At 70.4% G+C, this 21767-nt stretch overlaps 5 protein-coding genes across 5 annotated transcripts in view; 4 read left to right on the top strand and 1 right to left on the bottom strand.

Moving 5' to 3' along the window:
* Nucleotides 1-2568: 2568 nt before the first annotated feature.
* AURANDRAFT_59458 (hypothetical protein) lies at nt 2569-3776 on the bottom strand (the record flags this gene model as incomplete). Its single annotated transcript, XM_009042254.1, has 2 exons — nt 2569-3250; nt 3355-3776. 2 exons carry the CDS (start codon nt 3774-3776, stop codon nt 2569-2571), a joined length of 1104 nt encoding a protein of 367 aa, XP_009040502.1.
* A 4241-nt stretch (nt 3777-8017) lies between these two features.
* Nucleotides 8018-8353, top strand: AURANDRAFT_17068 (hypothetical protein; the record flags this gene model as incomplete). Its single annotated transcript, XM_009042297.1, has 1 exon — nt 8018-8353. A coding segment is annotated over one exon (336 nt), but the record flags the coding sequence as incomplete, so codon positions are not given.
* A 1081-nt stretch (nt 8354-9434) lies between these two features.
* AURANDRAFT_31918 (hypothetical protein) lies at nt 9435-11165 on the top strand (the record flags this gene model as incomplete). The annotated part of the gene is made up of 2 exons (XM_009042298.1): nt 9435-10388; nt 10431-11165. 2 exons carry the CDS (start codon nt 9435-9437, stop codon nt 11163-11165), a joined length of 1689 nt encoding a protein of 562 aa, XP_009040546.1.
* Nucleotides 11166-16889: 5724 nt separating this feature from the next.
* On the top strand, nt 16890-18884 carry AURANDRAFT_60300 (hypothetical protein; the record flags this gene model as incomplete). Its single annotated transcript, XM_009042299.1, has 5 exons — nt 16890-17350; nt 17419-17513; nt 17678-17934; nt 18199-18322; nt 18525-18884. The coding sequence occupies 5 exons, from the start codon at nt 16957-16959 to the stop codon at nt 18819-18821; spliced, it is 1167 nt and encodes a 388-aa protein (XP_009040547.1).
* Nucleotides 18885-20106: 1222 nt separating this feature from the next.
* Nucleotides 20107-21767, top strand: part of AURANDRAFT_66936 (hypothetical protein) — a gene marked incomplete at both ends in the record, with an annotated part of 2826 nt that continues 1165 nt past the window's right edge. Inside the window, one exon of the mRNA XM_009042300.1 lies at nt 20107-21302. Coding sequence (XP_009040548.1) covers nt 20107-21302 — 1196 coding nt within the window. The remainder of the gene's footprint in view (nt 21303-21767) is intronic.

Raw genomic sequence — 21767 nt, 5'->3', positions numbered from 1 at the left:
GGAGCCGGGGCCGCGGGCGTCGGCGCGGGCGCCGCGGCGCCGAAGGAGAAGGCGGGCGCCGCGGGCGTCGGCGCGTCGGCGGCCGGCGCGGCCGGCGTCGGCGTCGGCGCGCCGAAGGTGAAGGCCGGCTTGGGCTCGTCGGCCTTGGGCGCGTCGGCCTTGGCCGGCGGCGCGCCAAAGGTCACGGCCGGGGCCGCCGACGAGCCAAAGGACACGGCGGGCTTGGGCTCGTCGGCGGCCTTGGCCGCCGGGGCCGCGGCGAAGCCGAACGTCGGCGGCGGCGCCGCGGGCGCGTCGTCCGCGGGCGCCGCGCCCGGGTGGGGCGTCGCCGGCCCGCCGAAGCTGAAGGCGGGCTTGGAGGCCGCCGGGGGCTCGGGCGCGGCGAAGCTGACGGACTTCTTCGACTTGTCGGACGCGTCCGACTTGGGCGTCGGCGCGCCGAACGAGATCGGCACGGGCGTCGGCGCGGCGCCCTTGGAGAGCGCCGGCGGCACGGGCGTCCCGAAGGTGAAGGGCGCCGCGACGGCGGACGTCGGCGCGCCGCCCGCGGGCGTTGCGGCGCCGTTGCCGTTGGCGGCCGCGAGCTCGCCGGCGGCGTCGGAGAGCGGGTCGGAGCGGGGCGTCTCGCACGAGACGCACTTGGTCTTGTCCTTGTCGTTCCAGACGTAGCAGGCGTCGCACTTCCACTGGCCCGGGGGGCGCTTGAACATGTCGCCCCAGCCGCTCGTCGGCAGCGCCGTCGACGGCGCGGCCGTCGTCGTCGACGGCGCGGCGGCCTTCTTGGGCGCGGGCGTCGCCGCGGGCATCGCGAAGGCCGCGCTCGCCGCCTTGTCCGCGGAGCCCATGAAGTCGAAGGTCTTGATCTTCTTCGCGGCGTCGTCCTTGGGCGCCGCGTCGCCGTCGCGCTTCTTCTTGGAGCGGCGCGCGGGCGGCGAGAAGATGAAGTCCGGCACCGCGGACGCCTTGGCGTCCGCGCGGCCGAAGATGGACGTCGCGGGCGGCGCGGGCTCGCCGTCGGCCTCCGTGAAGGTAAACTCGTCGTCGCCCGTGGGCGCCGGCGCCGCCGCCGGGGGCGCCGGGGGCGCCGCGAACGCGGGCTCGGGCGGGAACGTCGCGAGCCCCGTCTTGGGGTGCGGCGTCGTCGCGGGCCGCGGCGCGGGCGCCGGGGGGGACAGGACGGGCGACGCGATGGGCGGCGGCGGGGCCGCCGTCAGGGGCTTCTTCACGGGCGACGCGGGCTTCGTCGGTGGCGGCGGCGCCGCGGCGCGCGGCGCCGCGGGCGCGGGCGGCGCGAGGTCGACGAGCTCGAGCGGCGGCGCGAGCTTCTCGCGGGCCTCGTCGAGGGGCGCCGAGATCTGGGCGAGGGCCTCGAGGATCTTCCGCGCGACGGCCGACGACTCGCGCCGGGGCGACCGCCCCATGGACCGCGCCGCGGCGAGCGCCTCGGGCGCGAGCGACCGCCGCGCCGGCGGCTCGAGCTGCGGCGCGACGACGAGCGCGCCGCCGCCGTTGGTGCGCCCCCCGAAGGGCTCGCCGTAGGACGAGTCGACGCCCGCGCCGCCGAGGCTCCGGCGCCGCTTCGCCGCGCGCCGCGCGACGCCCTGGAGGGACCCGTCGAACGGCGAGCCGACGCCGTCCGCGAGCTCGTCGAGGTACTCGGTCGCCTCGTCGTCGCGCGGCCGCTTCCAGGCCCCAAAGTCGCCCTCGCCGCGGCTCGCGGGGTAGGGCGCGCCCGTGCTCCGCCGCCGGGGCGGCGGCGCCGCCGGCGACCCGCGGTACGCGTCGCGCGGCCGCCGCCGGCCCTCGAAGCGGTCCTCGACCGGGGGCCGCGGCTCGTAGCCGTAGCCGTCGTCGTCGTAGCGCCGCGCGGGCCGGCCGCGGCGGTCGTCCCAGCCGTAGTCCTCCTCGTAGTAGCGCGGCGGGCCGACCTCGGAGTAGCCGCGGTCCGCGTCGTCGTAGTAGCGGCGCCGCGGCGGCGCCGCGTACGCGCGCCGGTCCGCCATGTCGACGTCGTCGTCGTCGTAGCGCCGCCGCTCCCCGCCCAGGGAGCGCCGCGCGGGCCGCGCGTCGCGCAGGCCGTCCTCCCAGCGCGCCCAGGACGGCTCCTGCGGCCGCGCGCCCGCGTCGCCGCCGTCGACGCGGCGCGGCGCCGGCGCGGCGCGGCCGGACCCGAACGCCCCGCCGGCCGGGGCGAGGTCGACGGCCCCCTGGCCGAGTTCGCCGCCGAACGCGCCGGCCGCCGCCAGACCCGCCGGCGGCGCGGCCGAGGCACCGTTCAGCACGGCGCCGCGCGCCCCATTCGATCCTGGCGCCGCCGCGACCGTGTCGCCGAACGGGGACTGAGATTCCACCACCGGCGCCGACGCCTGAGGCTCCTCTTGCGGCAGGAACCGATTGACGATGGGTATATAGCTCAGGAGGCCCATGTCCGTCAAGTGGACGATGGCCGTCGCCGGCGACTGCTGGCGCCCGCCGACGCGATGTTTTCAATCGACTCCATGTTAGCTTCGTCCGGGCCTCGCACAACGCCGTAGGCCTCGCCGTCCGCGCCTCGCGGCGGACGGCTCGTCAGAGCGCGACCTCGCCAAAGTCCGCGGGCGTCGCCTCGGAGGCGAGGCGGGTCTTCTGGAGCCGGGCGGCGACGGCCTCGATCTTCTCCATGACGCGGATGACGTTGCCGCCGTTGATGGCGATGATCTCGTCGTCGGTGTAGCCGCGCTTGAGGAGCTCCGCCGTGAGGATCGGGTACGTGGACACGTCCTCCATGCCGCGCGAGGGCGACTTGATGCCGTCGTAGTCCGCGCCGAGGCCGATGTGGGCGACGGAGCCCGTGACCTTTTTCGCGTGGTCGACGTGGTCCGCGACCTCCTTGACCGTGGCGCCGACCTTGCCGTCCTTGACGAAGAAGTCTCCGGCGATGAAGGGCGCGTTGATGTTTATCATGACCACGCCGTCCTTGCCGTTCTTCAGACTGAGCAGCACGTCGTCGGGCACGTTCCGGGGGTGGTTGCAGACCGCGCGCGTGTTCGAGTGCGAGAAGATGACGGGCGCCTCGCTGACCTCGATGGCCTTGCGCATCGTGTCCTCGTGCACGTGCGCGATGTCCACGGCCATGCCGACGCGGTTCATCTCGCGGACGACCTCGCAGCCAAAGGGCGAGAGGCCGCCGGCCTTCGCGTGCTCGACGTACTTGCTGTCGTCGTCGAGCGCCGCGTCGGCCCAGCCGGGCCCGCCGTTGTGCGTCAACGTCCTGTGGAACGCGGCGTCGGCGGCGGGCGGCGCGGCGCGGGCGGGCTTCCGGGCGCGCGACGCGGCGCGACACCCCCGAAAGAATAAAAGACGCGGGTCGCGGACATGTAACGCACGCCGAGCCGGTGGTACATGCGCAGCGTCGCGAGCGATCCGTTGATCTGGTGGCCGCCCTCGACGCCGCACATGCTCGCGAGCTTGCCCTCGGCGACGATGCGCCGCACGTCCGCCGCGCTCCACGCGAAGCCCATCTCGCCGCTGTACTTTTCGCAGAGCCGGTGCACGACGTCGATCTGCTCGAGCGTCTTCTGCACCGCCGCGTCGCCCCTAATCTGCGTCGGCACGTAGACGGACCAGAACTGCGCCGTGAGGCCGCCCTTGCGGACGCGCGGGAAATCCGTGTGCAGGTACCGGTGCCGGAGCGCCGGGCAGTGCACGGCCTCCTGCGGCTCCCGCAGGTCCACCTTCTCGAGCCGATGCTCGTAGGCCTGGTACAGCGTCCACGGGAGGTCGTTGTGGCCGTCCATCGTCACGTTCGGCGGGTCGTGCAGCTTGCGCGCACGCGCCAAGAGCGCCGCGTCGTGGCCCCAGGCGTTGACGCCGTTGGCGTCGAACTCGAAGTTCTTGAACGAAGCCATCGTTAGCGTCCTTCGCCGCGGGCCTTGAGGATGGCGTTGTGCTCCTCCTTGCGGCACGCCTTGTAGGCAGCAAACAAAGGATCGCACGAGCGGCGGTCGACCGGGTTGGTCTCGATGCACTCGAGCGCTTTCTTCTGCGCGTCCTTGCACTCGGTAACGAACTTGCCCTGGACCTTGCGACCTTTCCCAGGCACGCCAACCTCCATGCGCTGTCGGGCGACAGAGCTGGCTCTCCCAGTCCTTATCCGGACAGAGCTGGCTCCACTCCTGACTTCATTGCCTATACAAGTGCACTGCAACATGCATAATCGGCGCCCTTGTGACGCGGCTGCCCGTCGGTGTCGTCGCGCGTCGTCGCGGAGACCGAGGCGCGGCAGCGCCCGGGCCATACAACGTCCGAGCGCAGCCGCGATGATCGAACGCGGGACCACATGTGGTACTAAAAAAGAAAAGTTACAGTTCCGAGCCGACGCAGTTCGGGCAGCGCCAGAAACCGCCAGGATCGACGCTCCGCTTCACGTCGAGGAGCCGGCCGTAGCGCGAGCCCCAGAAGAGCTCGCTCCAGGGCACGTCGAAGCCGTCGGTCTGCGCCTCATTGACGTAGGCGCTCTGGTTTCGGGCGCCGACGCGCGAGAGCGGCGCGAGCGCGCGCGCGGACCAGGCGTTGAGCGCCGCGGCCGCGGCGTCGCGTCCGCCGTCGGCCCATCCGTAGGCGGAGCAGGCCATGACGAGCGCCGTCGCGCGCCAGGCGTCGTGCACCGAGGCCGCGTCGTCGAGGGCCGCGAGCGCCGCGCCGCCCACCATGTCGGCCGTGCACTGGAACTCGGTTCCGTGCGACGCCGCGGCGAAGAGCTGCTCCACGCCCTCGACGATCGCGGCGACGGAGGCGGCGACGGCGCCGGGCGCCAGGAGCGCGGACGCGGACGTCTCCGGCGCGCCGGGGGGCTTGGAAGGAATCGTCGCGGCATATTGACCGAAGGAGTCGTAGGATGCGAACTCGTCGAGCCTCGCGACGGCCGGGTTTCGCGCGACGAGCTTCGCGAGGCCCGCGACGCGCCGAGACGCCGACGCGGCGTCGCCGCCGCGGACGAGGAGTTTGAGCACGAGCTGGTGGCGCGCGCCGTGATCGAGCTCGACGGTGCCGCTGATGGACGCGTCGCCCGACGTAGGGTCCAGGATCGCCGCGAGCCAGTCGCCGACGCCGTTTAACAGCGCGCGCCGCGCCGCAAAGTCGGCGTAGAGGCCCAGGGACATGTTCGCGGTCGCCGCCGCGTAGTGGACCGCCGTGTCCGGATGGCTGCGCAGCGTGAACGACGTCACGATCCCGAACGTGCCGCCGCCGCCGCCGCGGAGCGCCCAGAAGAGCTCCGGCTCCGACGTCGCGGACGCCGTCTTCACGGCGCCGGCGGCGTCGACGACCTCGAAGGAAAGGACCTGCTGGACGCCGATGCCAAACGCCCGCGTCATCGGGCCGTGTCCGCCGCCCAAGGTCCATCCCGTCACGCCAACGCTCGGGTCTCCTCCGCCGACGCAGCATCTCCGGTGGCCGCTCGAGTTTCCGAGCCAGGCGTAGACGTCGCCCCACCGGCAGCCGCTCCCGATACGGAACGTGTCGCCACTGGTGACCCACTCGGTCGCGTTCAGCGCGCCGACGTCCACGCGGAGCACGCCGTCGCCCGAGCAATGCCCGTCGTAGCAGTGGCCGGTGTTGAAGACCCGCGGCTCGACGGACTTGGCCGCGGCGAAGCGCACGGCGCGCTGGACGTCCTCGACGCTCGCGACCTGGACGATGAGGCCCGGCGTGAAAGTCCACTGCGTATCCCGGAGAAGAGAAGCATTCGCGAACTCGTCGTCCTCCGGGAGCAATACGCGGCAGCCCGGCGTCGCGCAGATGCCGCGGAGCTCGTCGACGGACGGCCAGCACGGCGCGCCGGGCCGGCACCACTCCCGCGCCGACGCTACTGTCAGGAACAGTAGAGATGCGCAGCGACGGGCCCTGCGCGAGCCAGGCTGCCCAATCGCAACCATGTTTCGTGCGCGAAGTGGGTGCTTGAAGTGGTGTTGACTGCTTCACTCCGATTGCGACCGACATGGGCTCGGCATCGCAGCGCTGCCAGCGCCTCGCGGTCGCGCTTCTCGCGACGGCGACAGCGCTGCGAACGCCCGTCACACAGCTAAAGCAGCAAAGCTGCGGCGTCGGGCTCGCGCCCGTCACAACTCTACAGCAGCACTGCTGCGGCGTCGGGCTCGCCGTGGCGCTCGCCGCGGCGCCGGCGGTCGCAGCGCCGCCGCCGCCGCAGCCGGACGCGGCGCGCGCGGACGTGGCCACGGCCGTACAGATCCTCGACGCCCTCTCCCTCACTGACCGCGGCTGCGCGCGCGACGTGCTGCGAGGGCTGCCGTTCACGGACGCGGCGCTGCCCAAGGTCGGCGGCAACGTGCCGCGGTCCGCGCGGCTCTTCAAGGGCAACTACGAGCGGCCGTTGCCGACCGTGGGCAACGCGCTCCGCCGCAGCATCAACGCCGTCGAAGCGGACATGACGTTCGAAGTCACGGCGCCCGCGCGCGGCGGCCGGCAGACGACCGCGGTCGCCGGCGAGGACCTGTACGTCGAGCGCGCGCGATCGAACGCGATCGCGTCGTTGGACTACCTCGATCTGCTGCGAAACGATGTGTTGGACGCCGTCCAGCTGCTCGAGTCCGAGCTGGACGACGGCGGCGAGGGCGGCGCGTTCGACGAGCCCGCGGCGGCCGCCGCGCTGAAGAGCTCGAGGACCGCCGCGAAGGCGTGGCTCTCGGCGGCGCGACAGCCGGCGCCGGCGCCGGGGGCAGCGCCCCTCTGCGCTAAGTAAAAAATCTAGGCCGTCGCCTCGGCGTCGTAGATGGAGAGCGCGGAGTAGTTCGTGGCGTCCGTGAACCAGGCGCGCCCGTAGGTGAAGTAGAGCAAGGGCCTCGGCTTCGCCGAGGTGTTCGCGAGGCCGCGGTGGAGGACGCGGTAGTCGAAGAGGATGGCGTCCCCCGCCTTGGCGTCCGCGAACGAGACGCCGGCGACCCGGCCCGCGTTCGCGGCCTTGTAGTGGTCCGCGTCGCCGTCGCGCCGGTGCGTCCCGGCGAAGTACTCCGTCGGTCCGAGCTCGGGCGCCATGTCCACGAGGGGCACGAAGACCGTCACGCAGTGGGGCGGCAGGTGCGCGTTCCGCGCGTCCTCGTCCTCGTCGTCGGCGAAGAGGTGCTTGCCGTCGGCGTGGATGGCCTGCGTCTCGGCGCCGGGGAGCGCCGCCACGACGCCCGACTTGAGGAGCGCGCAGTCGACGCCGAGCAGGCGCCGCACGGCGCGCATCCAGGGCCCGCCCTTGGCGAGGCCGACGACGGGCGGCGCGCCCTCGACGCCGGCGACGACGTCGAAGCGCCGGCGGTTCCGGGTCACGATCTCCTTGGTCTTGACGCCGTCCAGCGCGCGCTCGCACGTCGCGAGGCACGTCGCCACGACCTCCGGGGCGATCGCCGCGCTCGTCGCCATGCACGCGCACCCGTGGGTCCGCAGGCTACCGGCGACGGCGCGCGCGCACGCTCGCGCGGCCTCGGCGTCGTCGTCGCCGCGCACCGCGTGCGTCAGCGCGCGCGCGTCGACGTCGGCGGCGGGCGGGCGCTTCGACGCGTCCGGCGGCGGCGGCGGCGGCTGCGGCTTGGCCGCTGCCTCCGCGGCCTTGGCCTTGCGCGTCTTCGCCTTGAGGCCCTCCAGGTAGAGCTTCATCATCAGCTTCTTCTGGAGCGCCGCCTTCTCGTCGCCGCGCTGCTTGGAGCGCTCCATGAGCGCTTGCAGCTTCTTCTCGCGGTCGGTGGGCGCAGCCGCTGCGTCTGAGGCTGGCGCGGAGGCATCTGCTGTGTTTGATGCGCCGTCTGGGGGTGGCGCGGGCTTGGACGCCTCCGCGGGAGGCGGACTAACCGCTGCCGCAGCGGCCATAGCTGCGTTGTGGAGATCGACCAGCCGCTCGCCGAGCTCGTCGACGCGCCAAAACGCGCGCGCGACAGACACCATGAGCGACGACGAGCGCCGCGGGGACCGCGACGGCGAGCGCCGCGGGGACCGCGACGACGAGCGCCGCGGGGATCGCAACGGCGGCGATCGCGGCGGCGAGCGCAGCGAGTCGCGCCGAGAGGAAGGCGTGAGCGTCCTCGTCCGCAACCTGACCTTCAAACTCTCCAAGGAAGATTTGCGCGAGGAGTTCGAAAAGTTCGGGAGCGTCAAGGACGTGTACATTCCGCTCGACTACATGACGCGCGAGCCGCGCGGCTTCGCGTTCATCGAGATGTCGTGCAAAGCCGAGGCGGACGAGGCCATCGCCGGCCTCGACGGCAAGGACCTCGACGGCCGCGTGATAAAGGTGCTCCTCGCGGCGCAGAAGCGCAAGCGCCCCGAGGAGATGGCGCGCGTCGACCCGCGGTCCCAGGGCGGCGGCCGCCGCGGGCCGCCGGGCGGCCGCTACGACGACCGCCGCCGGAGTCCGCCGCGCCGCCGCTACGACGACGACTATCGCCGCGGAGGAGGCGGCGGCGGCGGCCGCTACGACGACCGCCGCCGCTCCAGGTCGCGCTCGCGCTCCTTCGAGCGCCGCCGAGACGATCGCCGCCGCCGCGACGACGACAGAGACGAGGCGCCTCGCCGCCGCCGCGACCGGTCCCGGTCCCGCAGCAAGTCGGCGAGCCGCAGCCCCTCCAGGCGCCGCGACTGAGCAAGCGCACCCACCGACGCGTGGCACGGCGAAGCGCCCAGGAACCCCCGCCGCGAACGGCGCGGGCCGCGGAAGCGCCGCGCGCGCTTGCCCAAGTAGAAAGCATCCGTGGATCTCGGGTTCGTCGGTTGTTGCAGGGTGTTTTTTTCTCCGGGGGGGAGGGGTAAGGCTTCGCTACAAACGGGGCACGGGCCCTCGGCGAGGCCTGCGCGCAGCGCGCAGCGCTTGGCCGGGGGTCCGCCGGCGGTATAGCCGCCGGAGTAATTTGGCGGTATATTACCGGTAATGGTAATTACCGGTAATTACCGGTAATTACCCGGTGCCATAATTCGATACCGGGTAATCCGCGTACAGGCCGCGGTCCGCTAGTACACGTGGCTGACGATCCGAGCGTCGCGGCCCGTCGCGGTCGTGTTTCGCATCGCGGTCGACGCGCGGCGCGAAACCGCGACCGAGCGGCTGCTCGTCGCGACGTCGCGACGGGCGCGCCGGGCGACGCCCCCCACGCCGTAGCGCGCCGCCGGCGTTGTCGCGTGGAAGCCACCTAAAAGAGAATTCGGTCGACACGCGGGTTCGCGGTGGTCCTTTCGAGCCGCCATACCGCCTCTAGCCGTCCGCGGACGCCCTGATTACCGGGTAATTACCCTTCGTAATTACCCTTGTGCGGTAATTACCCGGTAATTACCGGTAATTACCGAGGCCTCCCGGGCATTACCCGGTAATCCGGCCCCCATAGCCGGCGGAGCAAATCGAGCTCGGGCGCGATCGACTCCAGCTCGCCCAAATCGCCTGCCTCGTCGACAGCATGGCGGAGATGACGGCCAAGTCAGTGCCCTTCAGCCCGCCCGTGGTGCACCACAACAAGGACTCGTGGGGACCGACGTCGGAGAACCTGCCGCAGCAGTTCGTCGACGTGCCCTACGCCCCCTTCGGCAAGGGCGACCGGCTCGGGCGCGCGGCGGACTTCACCATGTCGAGCTACTACAGCGCGAAGCAAAAGTACCGCCGCGACCGGGAGAACCGCGCCGGGGACGACTTCAAAAACGAGGAGTTCCAGTACAAGTACGACGCGGTCGAGGACTCGAGCTTCCACCTCGTCGACACGGCCAAGGCGAAGACGTCGCGTTTCAACCAGGGTTTCAAGAAGCCCTGGCAGACGCGGGGCCGCGGCCGCGGCGCCTGGGGCAAGGGCGGCCGGGGCCAGGGCCAGCAGGACCAGTTCGGCAAGGGCGGCAAGGGCGGCCGCGGGAACCAGCAGGCCAAGGGCGGCAAGAACGGCAAGGGCGGCCGCGGCCGCGGCCGCGGCTGGGGGCGCCGGGACCGCGTGCAGCGCGTGGACCGCGGCAGCAGCGTCAAGGTCGCGGCGGACTGGAAGTGCGTCGAGGAGTTCGACCTCGCGCAGCTGACGAAGCTGAGCACCAAGGTGCCCGAGGCCACCGACCTGCTCTGGGCCGGCGAGCTCGGCACGTACAACGACGCGTACGACCGCCTGTCGACGCGCGCGGACAAGCCGCTCCAGCGGTGCGAGAACCGCGAGTTCTACTACGTGACGACGACGGACGACCCGGCCATCGAGAAGCTCGCGGAGGAGCAGGCGGGCACGGTCTACGGCACGGACGCGATCTTCAGCCTGCTCATGGCGAGCCCGCGGTCCGTCTACCCCTGGGACGTCATCGTCCAGAAGCTCGACGGCACGCTCGTCTTCGACAAGCGCGACACCGCCGCGTTCGACTTCCTCACGGTCAGCGAGACGTCGCACGAGCCGCCCGTCGCGCCCAACCCGGACCAGGAGGACGACAAGGACAAGAAGCCCGCGGACGAGATCAACACGCCCGAGAAGCTCAGCATCGAGGCGACGATGATCAACCAGAACTTCTCGCAGCAGATCCTCAAGACGGACCCCGCCCCGGAGAAGATGGCGCTCCCGAACCCCTTCGCCGACGCCGAGTCCGAGTCCAAGCCCGCGTCCATGGCGTACCGCTACCGCAAGTTCGCGCTCGGCGAGCACACCATCGTCGCGCGCACGGAGCTCCACGGCCTCGTCGAGAAGCGCGGCGAGAAGCACAAGATGACCGCCTACTGCCTCAACGAGTGGGACTCCAAGCTCAGCGGCGGCGTCGAGTGGCGCCAGAAGATCGACTCGCAGCGCGGCGCCGTGCTCGCCACGGAGCTCAAGAACAACTCGTGCAAGCTCGCGCGCTGGACGGCGCAGTCGATCCTCGCGGGCGCCGAGCAGATGAAGCTCGGCTACGTGTCGCGCGTCGCGCGCACGAACCCCTACGACCACGTCGTCCTCGCGACGCAGTTCTACAAGCCCCGCGAGTTCGCCACGCAGATCACGCTCAACGTGAACAACATGTGGGGCATCATCAAGATGCTCGTCGACCTCCTCCTCTCCTACGATGACGGCAAGTACGTCATCGCCCGCGACGGCGCCAAGCCCATCGTCCGCATCTACGCCGTCCCCAACAACACGTTCGACGACGAGTCCGACGAGGACGACGTCGAGCTGCAGAACGAAAACGACAGCGATGAGAGCGACTGAGCGCGCCGCGTCTCGAGGCGCCGCGGACTAATCCTCCGGCTTAGATGACCCCGCGCGCCCGGTCACTTGGCGGCCTTCTTCAGCTTGGCGGCCGCCTTCAGCTTGGCGGCCGCCTTCTGCGCGACGCGGCGGTCGCGGCTCGCGGCGGACTGCTTCGTGCGCCGCTGCCGCTGCGCGTACTCGAGATCGGCGTGACCGACGGGCGCCGCGCACTCGTGGTCCTCGTCGAGCTGCGGGAGAGGTTCGGGAGTGACGCGCCGCGGCGGGGCCTTGGTCCGCGGCCGCGCCGGCGCGGCCATCGCGCCGTCGCCCGTCACGTGTTCCTTGAACGTGAGGGGCTGCCCGACGACCCGCCACGAGTCCTCGTCCGTGGACAGGAGCTCCCAGGCGCTCGACGCCTCCGACGCCTCCGTCGTCGCCTCCGACATCATCTCCCAGTCGTCCTCGCCGCCGGCCTCCTCGGGCGGCGCGACCGTCTTCGTCTTCAGCGCTGGCCAGGCGCTCTCGTCAGCGAGGATCGTCTCCGCGTCGCCCTGCGACGCCGCCACCGCGGCGGAGTCGGCGGGAGCGCGCTCCCGCTTCGCCGGCGAGGCCGGAGCTTGCGGCTCCGACAGGAGCACGTCCGCGATCGACACCTTGTGCTTGGCGAGGCTCTCGGCGCTGAAGACGTCGTTCGTGTTCAGCGCGGCCTTGCGCTGCTGCTTCGCGCTCTTGGTCTTTGGCACGCTGGGAGACCATGGGACGGGCTTCCAGATGCGCTGTTGCCAGATGCGCTGCTGGGGCATGTTTTGGCGCGGGTCGCTGTCGCCGGGACGAAATCCCGCGCAGCCGTTATAGGCCTGGACACTCGTGAAGCAGGCAGACATGCTGATGAGTGGTTTGTTGTCTCGAAACGACGACGACGCAAGCGGCGCGAACTAGCAAAGCGCACGCTCGATTTTTCTTCGGGGTGCATCTGGAAACTTTGACTAGTTATTGAAGGGGACTTTGAAGGGGGCGCGCGCTCGATGGCGCCCGTCCAGACTTCCGTCCAGAGAACCTTGACAAAGTGTCAATTATCGGTCGATTCGGACGATTCGTACTGGATGGTCGAGGCGAGGACGACGGAGACCGCGAGGAGCGACGCCGTCGCGTAGAACGGCAGCGCTATCAGCCCCCGCTGGGCGCCGAACGCGAAGAGCGCCGCGTAGAGCGTGGGCGCGATGACCTTGATGACCGCGTTCAGGGCCGTGCGCTCCGCGGCGAGCTGGCCCTGCGGGACGCCGAGGTCTGTGCCCAAGTTCACGATCCTCGCCGTCGTGGCGTGCGACCTGCCCGAGCCGAGCGCGATGGGCACGAGGGCGCCGTAGGCCGCCGCGTCGGTCGTGGCCCGGCCGAGGAGGACCGAGCTCACGACGGACGCGGACGTCGACGCGCAGGTGTGGCCCCGGGGCCCGAGGCGCCTGATGGACGGGCCCGTGAGGAGCGTGCCCGCCATGGACGCGACGCCGACGAGGGCCGCGTAGCGACCGCACGCGGCCGCGCCCCAGTTCCGCAGCTCCCGCGCCAACACCTGCCACAGGTCGCCCATGCCGTTCGTCAGGCTCTGGAGAAGGACGACGACGTTGAGCTTGGAGAAGACCCGCCCTCGTCGGAAGAGGTTGAGGAAGACGAACGGCTGGAAGCCGCGGCGCACGTCGAAGCCCTCGCGGCGGCGGCGCGACGCGGGGAGCGTCTCGGGGAACCTCGACACGCACGCTATGACGCAGCAGCCGAGGATCGAGGAGGCGCCGTAGGCGAGGCGCACGTCTCGACTCGCGAGGGCGCCGCCGACCACCGACGCGATGGCGTAGCCGAGTCCCATGGCGGCCTGGATGCGGCTCCCGACGACGGCGAGCTTCCTCGCGTCGCCGCCGTAGACGTCGGCGAGCGACGCCTGGAACGCGAGCCAGTAGACCGGCACGGCGAACGCGCTGACGAGACGGGCGGCGACGAGGACGCTCACGTCGGGCACCGCGACGACGAGCGCCCGCGCGGCGACGGTCACGGCGGGCGCCGCGAGCAGCAGCGGTTTCCGACCTACCGAGGACGGATTTCTCGGCGAGAAGAGGCGTGCCGTTCGGCGGGCGCTGCGTGCGACCCGCCGCGTCCGCGAAGCTCCCGAACGAGCCCGAGAGCAGCACCTCCGCGAGCGCGGAGGCGCTGCCGATGCGGCCGAGCACCATCGCGACCGCGGCCGGCTCGAGGCCCGACGAGCTGAGCGCCGGCGGCAGCGCCGTGCCGATGGCGCCGAAGCACGCGCTCTGCAGCGCCGCGGTCGAGTAGACGAGCGGCATGGACCTACCAAGTGCGACGGATTCGGATTTCTTCACATCTTCAGGCGAAAAAACACTCCTGTCGCTCGACGCTGACATGGACAGCCGCGCACCGCCGTCCGCGGGCGACGTCGCCGCTGCAACGACGTTCTTGCGTGCTGCAGCACTGCGCTTCCTGCGCAGCGGCACGGCGAGCGCCTGCACCGACGACGCGACGAGCAGCCATATGACCGCTGAGCGACGCATCGTCATTCAGCGGTAGCCGCAACACCACCGCCGAGGGCACTGACTACGAGCAAGTCGCCTCACCTTCAGTCGCCTTTTTAGTTGCGGCATGTTGATCCTCAAGTTGACGCGCTTTGTGGGCTCCCCATCTCGGAAAGACGATGGCGTCCTACGACCAGCACAAGGTGGACATGGAGAAGATCCGCAAGCAGAACGAGGAGTGGTACGGCCCGCTTCCGCCGCAGAAGCCGCGGCCGGATCCGTACAAGATGGCCTACGTCCAGTACATGCGCGGTCTGGCGCCGGCGGACTCGAAGACGAAGAAGGGGTTCCGGAAGCCGTTCACGGGGTTGCCGGCGTACGCGCGCATGCTCGATCCGACGGACGTGGACACGGAGCTGAGCCAGGTCTACGAGCAGGAGGGGTCCTGCCTCTCGAGGAAGTACCTCGACAAGCAGGCGGCGAAGAAGGCCATCGCGGACTCCAAGGCCCTGCTCAAGAAGCTCGGCATCCCCGTGAACGACGTCGTCGTTCCCGGACGGCGCGCGAAGCTCGGCAAGTCGTCGCCCTGGGCCGCCAAGGGGTGAACATCCCGCCTGAGCGCGCGGCGTTACGCTCGTCCCCGGAAACTAGCGTAGCGGGGGTCGCGCCGCGGCGGCCTTTTCCTACGAGGGGTTCGCGCCGCGGCGGCCCTTCTGAGTCGCCCGCGGCGGCCCTTTCCGACCGCGGGGGCCCAAACGAGGTCGCCCTCGGCGGCCTGGCCTTTTACTGGGTCGCGTCGTCGCCCTCGGCGGCCTTGAGGGCCTTCGCCCAGGACGGCGTGACCCGGGCCGTGCCGCGGAGCGTGTTGATGCCCTGGTCGACGGCTTTCTCGACCGCGGCGTCGGACGACGCGTCGTCCGCGTCGGCGCCGCGCGCGGGGTCGTCGCGGCCGCCCGGCGGCTCGATGCCGAGCTTGCGGTACCGGGACGCGTTGAAGCCGCCGCCGGTCTTGAGCCACGTCAGGAACGCCTCGAGCGTCGCCTCGGCGTCGAAGCGGCGGCTCTTCAGCTGCGTCTCCCAGACGAACATGCCGCCGACGGCGTCGTCGGGGACCTTGACGGCCGTGAGGCAGGGCTGGGCCTTGGCGAGGAGCCTGGCGACGGGGGCCGCGTCGGACGAGCTCGGGTTCTCGAAGCGATCCGCGTCGACGGCGCGGTGGCAGAGCGAGATGGAGCAGTTGTCGCCGTGCTGGTTGTGGAGGCAGATGCCGTCGCGGTCCGGGATCATCGCGCAGGGGACGCGCGTCCCGACGGCGGCGGCGAGGAGGGCCGTGTCCTCGCCCCAGGACTTGTCGTGGAAGGCGAACTTGTCCGTGATGCTCTTCTCGTAGACGTAGGTGAAGCCGTAGGTCCGGACGAAGTTGTCCTTGAGCTTGGCGAGGGTCGGATGGAGGCGGATCTTCTTGGGCCGGTCTTCGTCGAAGCCCTTCTCGCCGTCGAAGTAGCCGAAGCAGCCCGTCGTGCGGTCGTGGACGTACCAGCTGTTGAGCTTGACGAACTTGCACTGCGCCTCCTTGAGCGCGGCGAGCATCTTCGTGAGGTACGTCGGCGCGTAGAGGTCGTCGTCGTCGAAGTGGGCGACGATGGCGCCGTTCGCGAGGCGCAGGGCGACGTTGCGCTTGGCGCCGACGCTGTTGGCCGTCGTCTTGTGGATGTAGCGCACGCGGTCGTCGTCGAGGTCGCCGAAGAACGCCGACGGCTCGGGCCCGCTGTCGACGACGATGAGCTCCTTGTGCGCGTGGCGCTGGGCGTTGAACGACGCGTAGAGGACGTGCTCGTGGAACGCGTGGCGCTCCGTCGTCGTCGGCGCGATGACGGACACGAGCACCTTGGGGTTCGACGCGGCGACCTGGGGATTTTGTGTGAGTGCGATCTGGCTCCTCGTGGGGATTTGTGAGTGCGATTCTGACACGAGGGGGGATTTGTGGGTGCTCCTCGCGCTGACTCTTCGATCGATTCTGCCACGAGCGTCGCGGCGAGCTCTGGGTCGAGCTCGAGCGCGTCATTCAGGATCATCTCCCGGAAGATCGATACCTTCCTCTCGACGATCGATCGCGAATCACCCTCGCGCGGCCCCGGCCGCGACGGGCTGCTTGACGCCGACCTTCTTCAGCGGCGCGTTCGACGCGTCGAGCTTGTCGGCGCGGAGGACGAGGTCCTGCCAGCCGAGGCGGTAGAAGCGGACGCGCCGGAGCTCCGCGTGGTCCGCCTTGGCACGCTTGAGCTCGCCTGTGAGCACGAGACCGAGCGCGCGCCGGTACCGCGCCTTGTTCCGGATCTTCGCGACGGCCTCGTCCTCGTCCTCGCCGGGCCCGAGGAGGTCGACGGCCTCGTTCGCGTCGCGCGTCCCCGCCGCGGCGTCGCCGCTCTCGAGGGCCGCGAGCGCGCGATTCGACAGGAGCGTCGCCCGCTCGAGCCTGCGACGAGCGAGGTCGAATTGCACATGCCCTCCTTTCAAGCGACGCGTTCTCTGAAGTGAGCAATTGCCCTCCTTTCAAGCGACGCGTTCTCTGAAGTGAGCAATTGCCCTCCTTTCAAACAACGCGTTCTCAAGTGAGCACTTTTCCCCGCCCCGGATCGCGCGGCGCGAGCCCGGGCGCGCGCAGCGCGGCTCCGTAGTGGCCGATGGCCTCGGCGAACTTCTTCTCGCCGAAGCACGCGTTCCCCAGGGCCTTCTCCCGCGCCGCGTCCACCGCCTACGAAGCGCGACCGGTGTTTCCAGGCGGGAAATCCAGACGCCGGTCTCGAGCCGACTCCGCGGGGTCGTCCGCCGGCGCCGCGGCCGCCGCGGCCGGCGGCGGCTTCGCGGGCAGGATCGGCTTCCCCGTGTCCTCGTCGACGGGCGCCAGCAGCAGGCCCACGCCCTCGCTCGTGCCGTCGACGAGGATCCAGCCTTCTCCCTCGACCTTGGCCCAGCCGTTCTCCACGCGGTTCACCATGATGTCCTGCCCCGGCCGCCGGCTGCCGATGACCTTGGCCGACGTGTCCGGCGCGTCGCGCATGGGGACGCGCGCCGAGTGCACCACCTGCCACGTCGTCGGAAGCGGCATCGCGCTGGCGTGCTTCTAGAAGAGCGAGCTCGAGGCCACCACCATCGATTGGGCTGGCTGAAATCTCGCGCCGTCCTTGAGGGGACGCTGCACCGCATCCATCACGATCGCACGATCCAAACTCGCGTCGTCGTCGTCGTCTTGCACCGACACCACAAAGACCCTCTCCGCCGGCGGCACCATGAAGCGCGTCCGCTCCAAGGGAGGCATGGAGGTCAAGTGCCCGCGCAACCGCGTCGTCGTGCGCGTCCCGGCGACGACGGCCAACATGGGCCCCGGCTTCGACGCGCTCGGCATGGGCATCGACATTTGGAACGAGATCAGCGTCGAGCGCGCCGGGAGCTTCAGCATCGAGACGGAGGGCGAGGGCGTCGGCGCCATCCCCGAGGAGGTGGGCCCCAACGGCGAGAGCAAGCACACGGTCATGGTCGCGCTGAAGCGCGCGTTCGAGTACGCCGGCGAGACGCTCCCGCCCGTGCGCGTCTGCTGCCGGAACCGCGTGCCCGTGTGCAGCGGCTTCGGGTCGTCGTCGGCGGCCATCGTCGGCGGCCTCGTCGCGGGCCTCGCCCTCGCCGGCGCGCCGCCGCGTCCCCGAGCGCGCGCGCGCGCGCGCGACTCGCGCCGACGCGCCGCGCTCGCGCAGGTACGGAGGTGCGCGCGGGCTACGACCCGAACCAGTCGCAGCTGCCGGAGGAGCTGCTGCAGCTGGCCACGGAGATGGAGGGCCACCCGGACAACGTGGAAGCCCAGTGTCACTCCGTAGGCGCCTACGAGGCTACGTAGCCTCGGCTCGAGCCTCTGGCGCCTACGTAGGCACCGCTTTTGACGGGCTACGTAGGCGCCTACGCGCCTACGTAGCCTCGTCCGGAGCCTACGAACCTATGACCTACGCGCCCACGCAGGTGTCGCCGGCGATCTACGGCGGCATCCAGCTCTCGGTGCAGCTCTGCGCGATCGCGACGGCGGAGCCGCGCGAGAACCCGCAGCTGGCGCTGTCGCGGCGCGTGCCGACGCCCGAGGGCATGCGCCTCGTGGCGTACGTGCCGAGCGAGAAGACGCGCTTCTCGTTCGCGAGCAAGGACAAGACGACGGAGATGCGCGCGCTGCTGCCGGCGACGATCCCGCGCGCCGACGCGGTCTTCAACATCCAGCGCACGGCGCGGCTCAGCGTCGAGTGAAAAACGGATGGGGTGAGAGGTGAAGCGAAATACGGGTGGGGTGAGAGGTGAAGCGAAAACGGGCGGGGTGAGAGGTGAAGCGAAAACGGGTGGGGTGAGAGGTGAAGCGACGGGGTGATGTTCGACCCCGGGCCGCGGACGGCCGCCGACGAGAGCGCTTTTTCGAGCCATGCGAGCACACCCGCGCGCGCCGTGCCGCGCGCCGATCTCGCAGACTCCATCCGACCCCGTCGCCGTCCGTAGGCGCTGCTCATCGACGCCCTCCACCACGGGGACCTCAGCATGCTCAAATACGCCACGGAGGACATGCTCCACCAGCCGCAGCGCGCGACGATCTACCCGCACCTCATCCCGATGGTCCGCGCGGCCGTCCGCGGCCCCAACCCTTTTCTCGGAAGACTTCGGGGCCGGTGGACGCGGCGAGAGACAGAGAGCAATCGCGACCCACCGCGCCGTCTCGCTCTCTCGCGACCCACCGCGCCGTCTCGCTCTCTCGCGACCCACCGCGCCGTCTCGCTCTCTCGCGACCCCCCGCGCCGTCTCGCTCTCTCGCGACCCCCCGCGCCGCCAGGTCACGGCCGGCGCGCACGGCGCGTTCCTCTCCGGCGCGGGCCCGACGGTGCTCGCCATCTGCTCCGGCGCGACGGGCGCCGACATCTTCACCCAGGCCCGCGAGGAGCGCCAGGAGATGAAGGTCGCCGAGGCCATGCGCTCGGCGGTCAACGCGTTGCCCGCCAAGGCCGACCAGTGGAAGGACGGCAAGTTCTACATCTGCTCCCCGTGCATGCAGGGCGCGCACGTCGTCGCCGCGGACCCGCCCCTCTCCGACACCATGGCCACCTTCGGCACCCTCGACGGCATGCTGTGAGGGCCGACTCCGGCCGGCTTCGAGCGGCCCCCGCGGGCCGCGACCATAACAAGATACTGTGGGAGTGACAGGCCCGGGAGAATTACGCCCTCAGGCTTTCGCCGCGCTCTCCGCGAGCGCGGCGACGCTAGCGAGGGCCTTCCGCTGCTTGCGGATCTCGTCGCCCTGTCGCTCGATGAGCTCGTCCGTGTCCTCGACGTGCGCGTTGAGGGTGGCGGCGAGCTCCGCGAAGTCGCCCTTGACCTTGTCGAGCTCCGCGTCGCCCTCGGCGATGCGCTTCTCGAGCTCGACGGTCCGCCGCGTCAGCTCGATCTGCTTCTTCGCCATGTAGTCCGTGAACGCCGCGCGCGTCTCCGCGAGCAGCGCCTCGGCCTGCCGCAGCTCGGCGTACGACGACTTCAGCGTCGCGTCGTGCTCCTTCTGGAGCGCGAGCTTGGCGTCATGCGACTTGCTCAGCTGCGTCGCGAACGCGTCCTGCGTGGCCTTGAGCTCGACCTCGAGCGCGTCCTCGCGCGCCGCGGCCGCCTTGAGCGCCGCGGCGTTCGTCTTGTCCGCCTTGAGCTTGCCGTTGTGCTGGCGCACGAGCGAGTCGGCGAAGGCGAGGCGCAGCTCCTCGATCTGCGCCTTGTAGCCGAGCGCGGCGTGGAGGCGGGTTGGGCGTGGAGTTGTTTGGTGCGTGCGGACGAGCGCGTCGGTGCTGCCGAGTAGCAGCAGGAGTGCGATGGCTTTCAGCGCGATCATTTTTCGTCGTTTTTTCCTTTTTTTTTTGCTAGGGAATGGTCTCACGTGCACCATAAGCGAGCGCCAACGCGAGGCGCGACTGGATGCGCGATGAGCTCGAACCTCGCTGATGTTTGCCCTTGCAGGGGTTTATAGGGCAACAAACGCGTTTTAGCCATTGGCAGGGAGCAATCCCTAGCCACTCATTAAAATTGGAACGATACAGAGAAGATTAGCATGGCCCCTGCGCAAGGATGACACGCACAAATCGAGAAAGGATCGATACTTTTTGCTTTTTTTGGACGTCTGGACCCCGCGCGGCGCGTATAGAAGGTTTTTGGGGCATTTCAAAGTTTCGTGTACAAACGCCGTCAAGGCGCCCACGGGGACGTTCTTTGATCAGTGCCAATCGCCCTTCGACGACCGTGGCGCCGTGGCTCCGAAAAATGACCACTGAGAGGACACAAATTTGCGCGCAACAGCGAGGCGCGCGCGACCCCCGGCGACGAGCATTCGCGACACGATAGAGCGCGAGTTTGGCCTACGTGGGCGTGATCGGCTGGCCATGTCGCGGCGGCCGGCGGCCGGCGCGACGCTGCTCGGCCTCCGCTTCGCCCTCGCGCTCGCGTTCGCGCTCCAGACGCGGGCGCAGGACTCGGTCAAGCCCTGCCCGCCGCCGTCCCCGACGCTGGCCTCCCGCGGCGGCGAGGGCACCTTCACGGTCACGTTCCAGAACGACATCGACGAAGAAATCAGCCTCTTCTGGATCGACTCGCACGGCAAAGAAGTCCCGCAGGGCACGATCCTGCCCCTGGCGGAGACGACGCGCGAGTCGTACGGCGGCCACGCGTTTCGCGTGCGCCAGATGGGCGGCGCGCGCGAGACGCTCGTGGAGACGGTCATGGAGGGCGCCAAGCGCAAGATCAAGATCCGCGTGGGCGCGTGCGGCGCGCTGGCCGCGATCCAGGCCCTGCCGCCCGCGAGCCCGCGCGCCGCGGAGTTCGAGGCGCTGCTCCACGACCTCGGCCGACCGTGCTCCGGCCCGAGCCGGGACTGGAGCTGCGTCCGCTACCTCCACGCCGATGATCTGCGGACCCGGGACCCGGAGGCCTACGGCATCCAGCCCAACGAGACGCACGCCCGGCGCTGGTACACGACCGTCGACCACACGTACGTCGACCAGATCAACCGCATCCCCAAGGTCACGGCCGGCCCGGGCTACGCGAAGATGTCCTTCACGCAGCCCATGCACGACGCCTTGACGGAGTGGTACGCGGCGCGCCGCCACGACAGCATGAAGCCCCACGGCGTCATCCCGGGCGGTTACACGAACAACGACCACGTGCTCATCGACAAGGTCAACCTCGACCACTTCCCGGAGACGCACGGCGCCGTGCTCCGCGAGATGCGCGAGATCCTCCAGTGGTGGACGGGGCTCCGCCTCAAGCACACGTCGACCTTCGGCGTCCGCGTCTACCGCCGCGGCAGCTCGCTCATCGACCACGTCGACCGCATGGACACGCACCTCGCGTCGGCGGTGATCCAGATCGACCAGCGCGTCGACGCCGACGGCGGCTGGCCCCTCGAGCTGCTCCTCCCGAACCGCACCGTCGCCGAGGTCTACACGCAGCCGGGCGAGATCATCCTCTACGAGGGCGCCTGGCTCCGCCACGGCCGGCCCATGCGCTTCAAGGGCGACGAGTTCGCCAACGTCTTCTCCCACTTCGCGCCGCCGGACTGGCACGGCGCCCACCGCAGCCCGTCGGAGTCGAGGGGGATGCACCACACGCGCACGCAGCCCGGCGGCGCGATCGACGGTCCATGCTACAAGACGCCTGCGGCGCTTGCCCTGCCGGGGGCTTGCCTCCGGCGGATTTGTTGTTTCGTTGAATCTGGGGGCCGGCGGTTTTCGACGGCGACTGGTCGAAGAGCCCTACTATTAGAGTTCCAAGACGATGTCCTTGTCGTCGCTGGGGGTTGCGCTTCGCGCCCTTCGGGCGACGACAGCCATTTAATTTTCGTACGGCGGGGGAACCCCCGCGCACAACTCACGCATATATATATGGACGGCTGCTGCGTGTTGACTTCATCAGCGACTCGATGAAGCACATCCGGATCCCTGACCGTCGACAGGCTTCGCCTGAAGCTCGCGATCTCGTCGACGCAGACGAACACCGGCGCCCCTCCCGCTTACCCGCCGCGGACCCGAATCCTACGCGGCGGCGG

This window comes from Aureococcus anophagefferens (genome assembly GCF_000186865.1).
Source record: "Aureococcus anophagefferens unplaced genomic scaffold AURANscaffold_29, whole genome shotgun sequence".
Taxonomy (NCBI): domain Eukaryota; class Pelagophyceae; order Pelagomonadales; family Pelagomonadaceae; genus Aureococcus; species Aureococcus anophagefferens.
The sequence above is the reverse complement of the archived record's forward strand: the minus strand, read 5'-3'. Positions and strand labels throughout refer to the sequence as shown.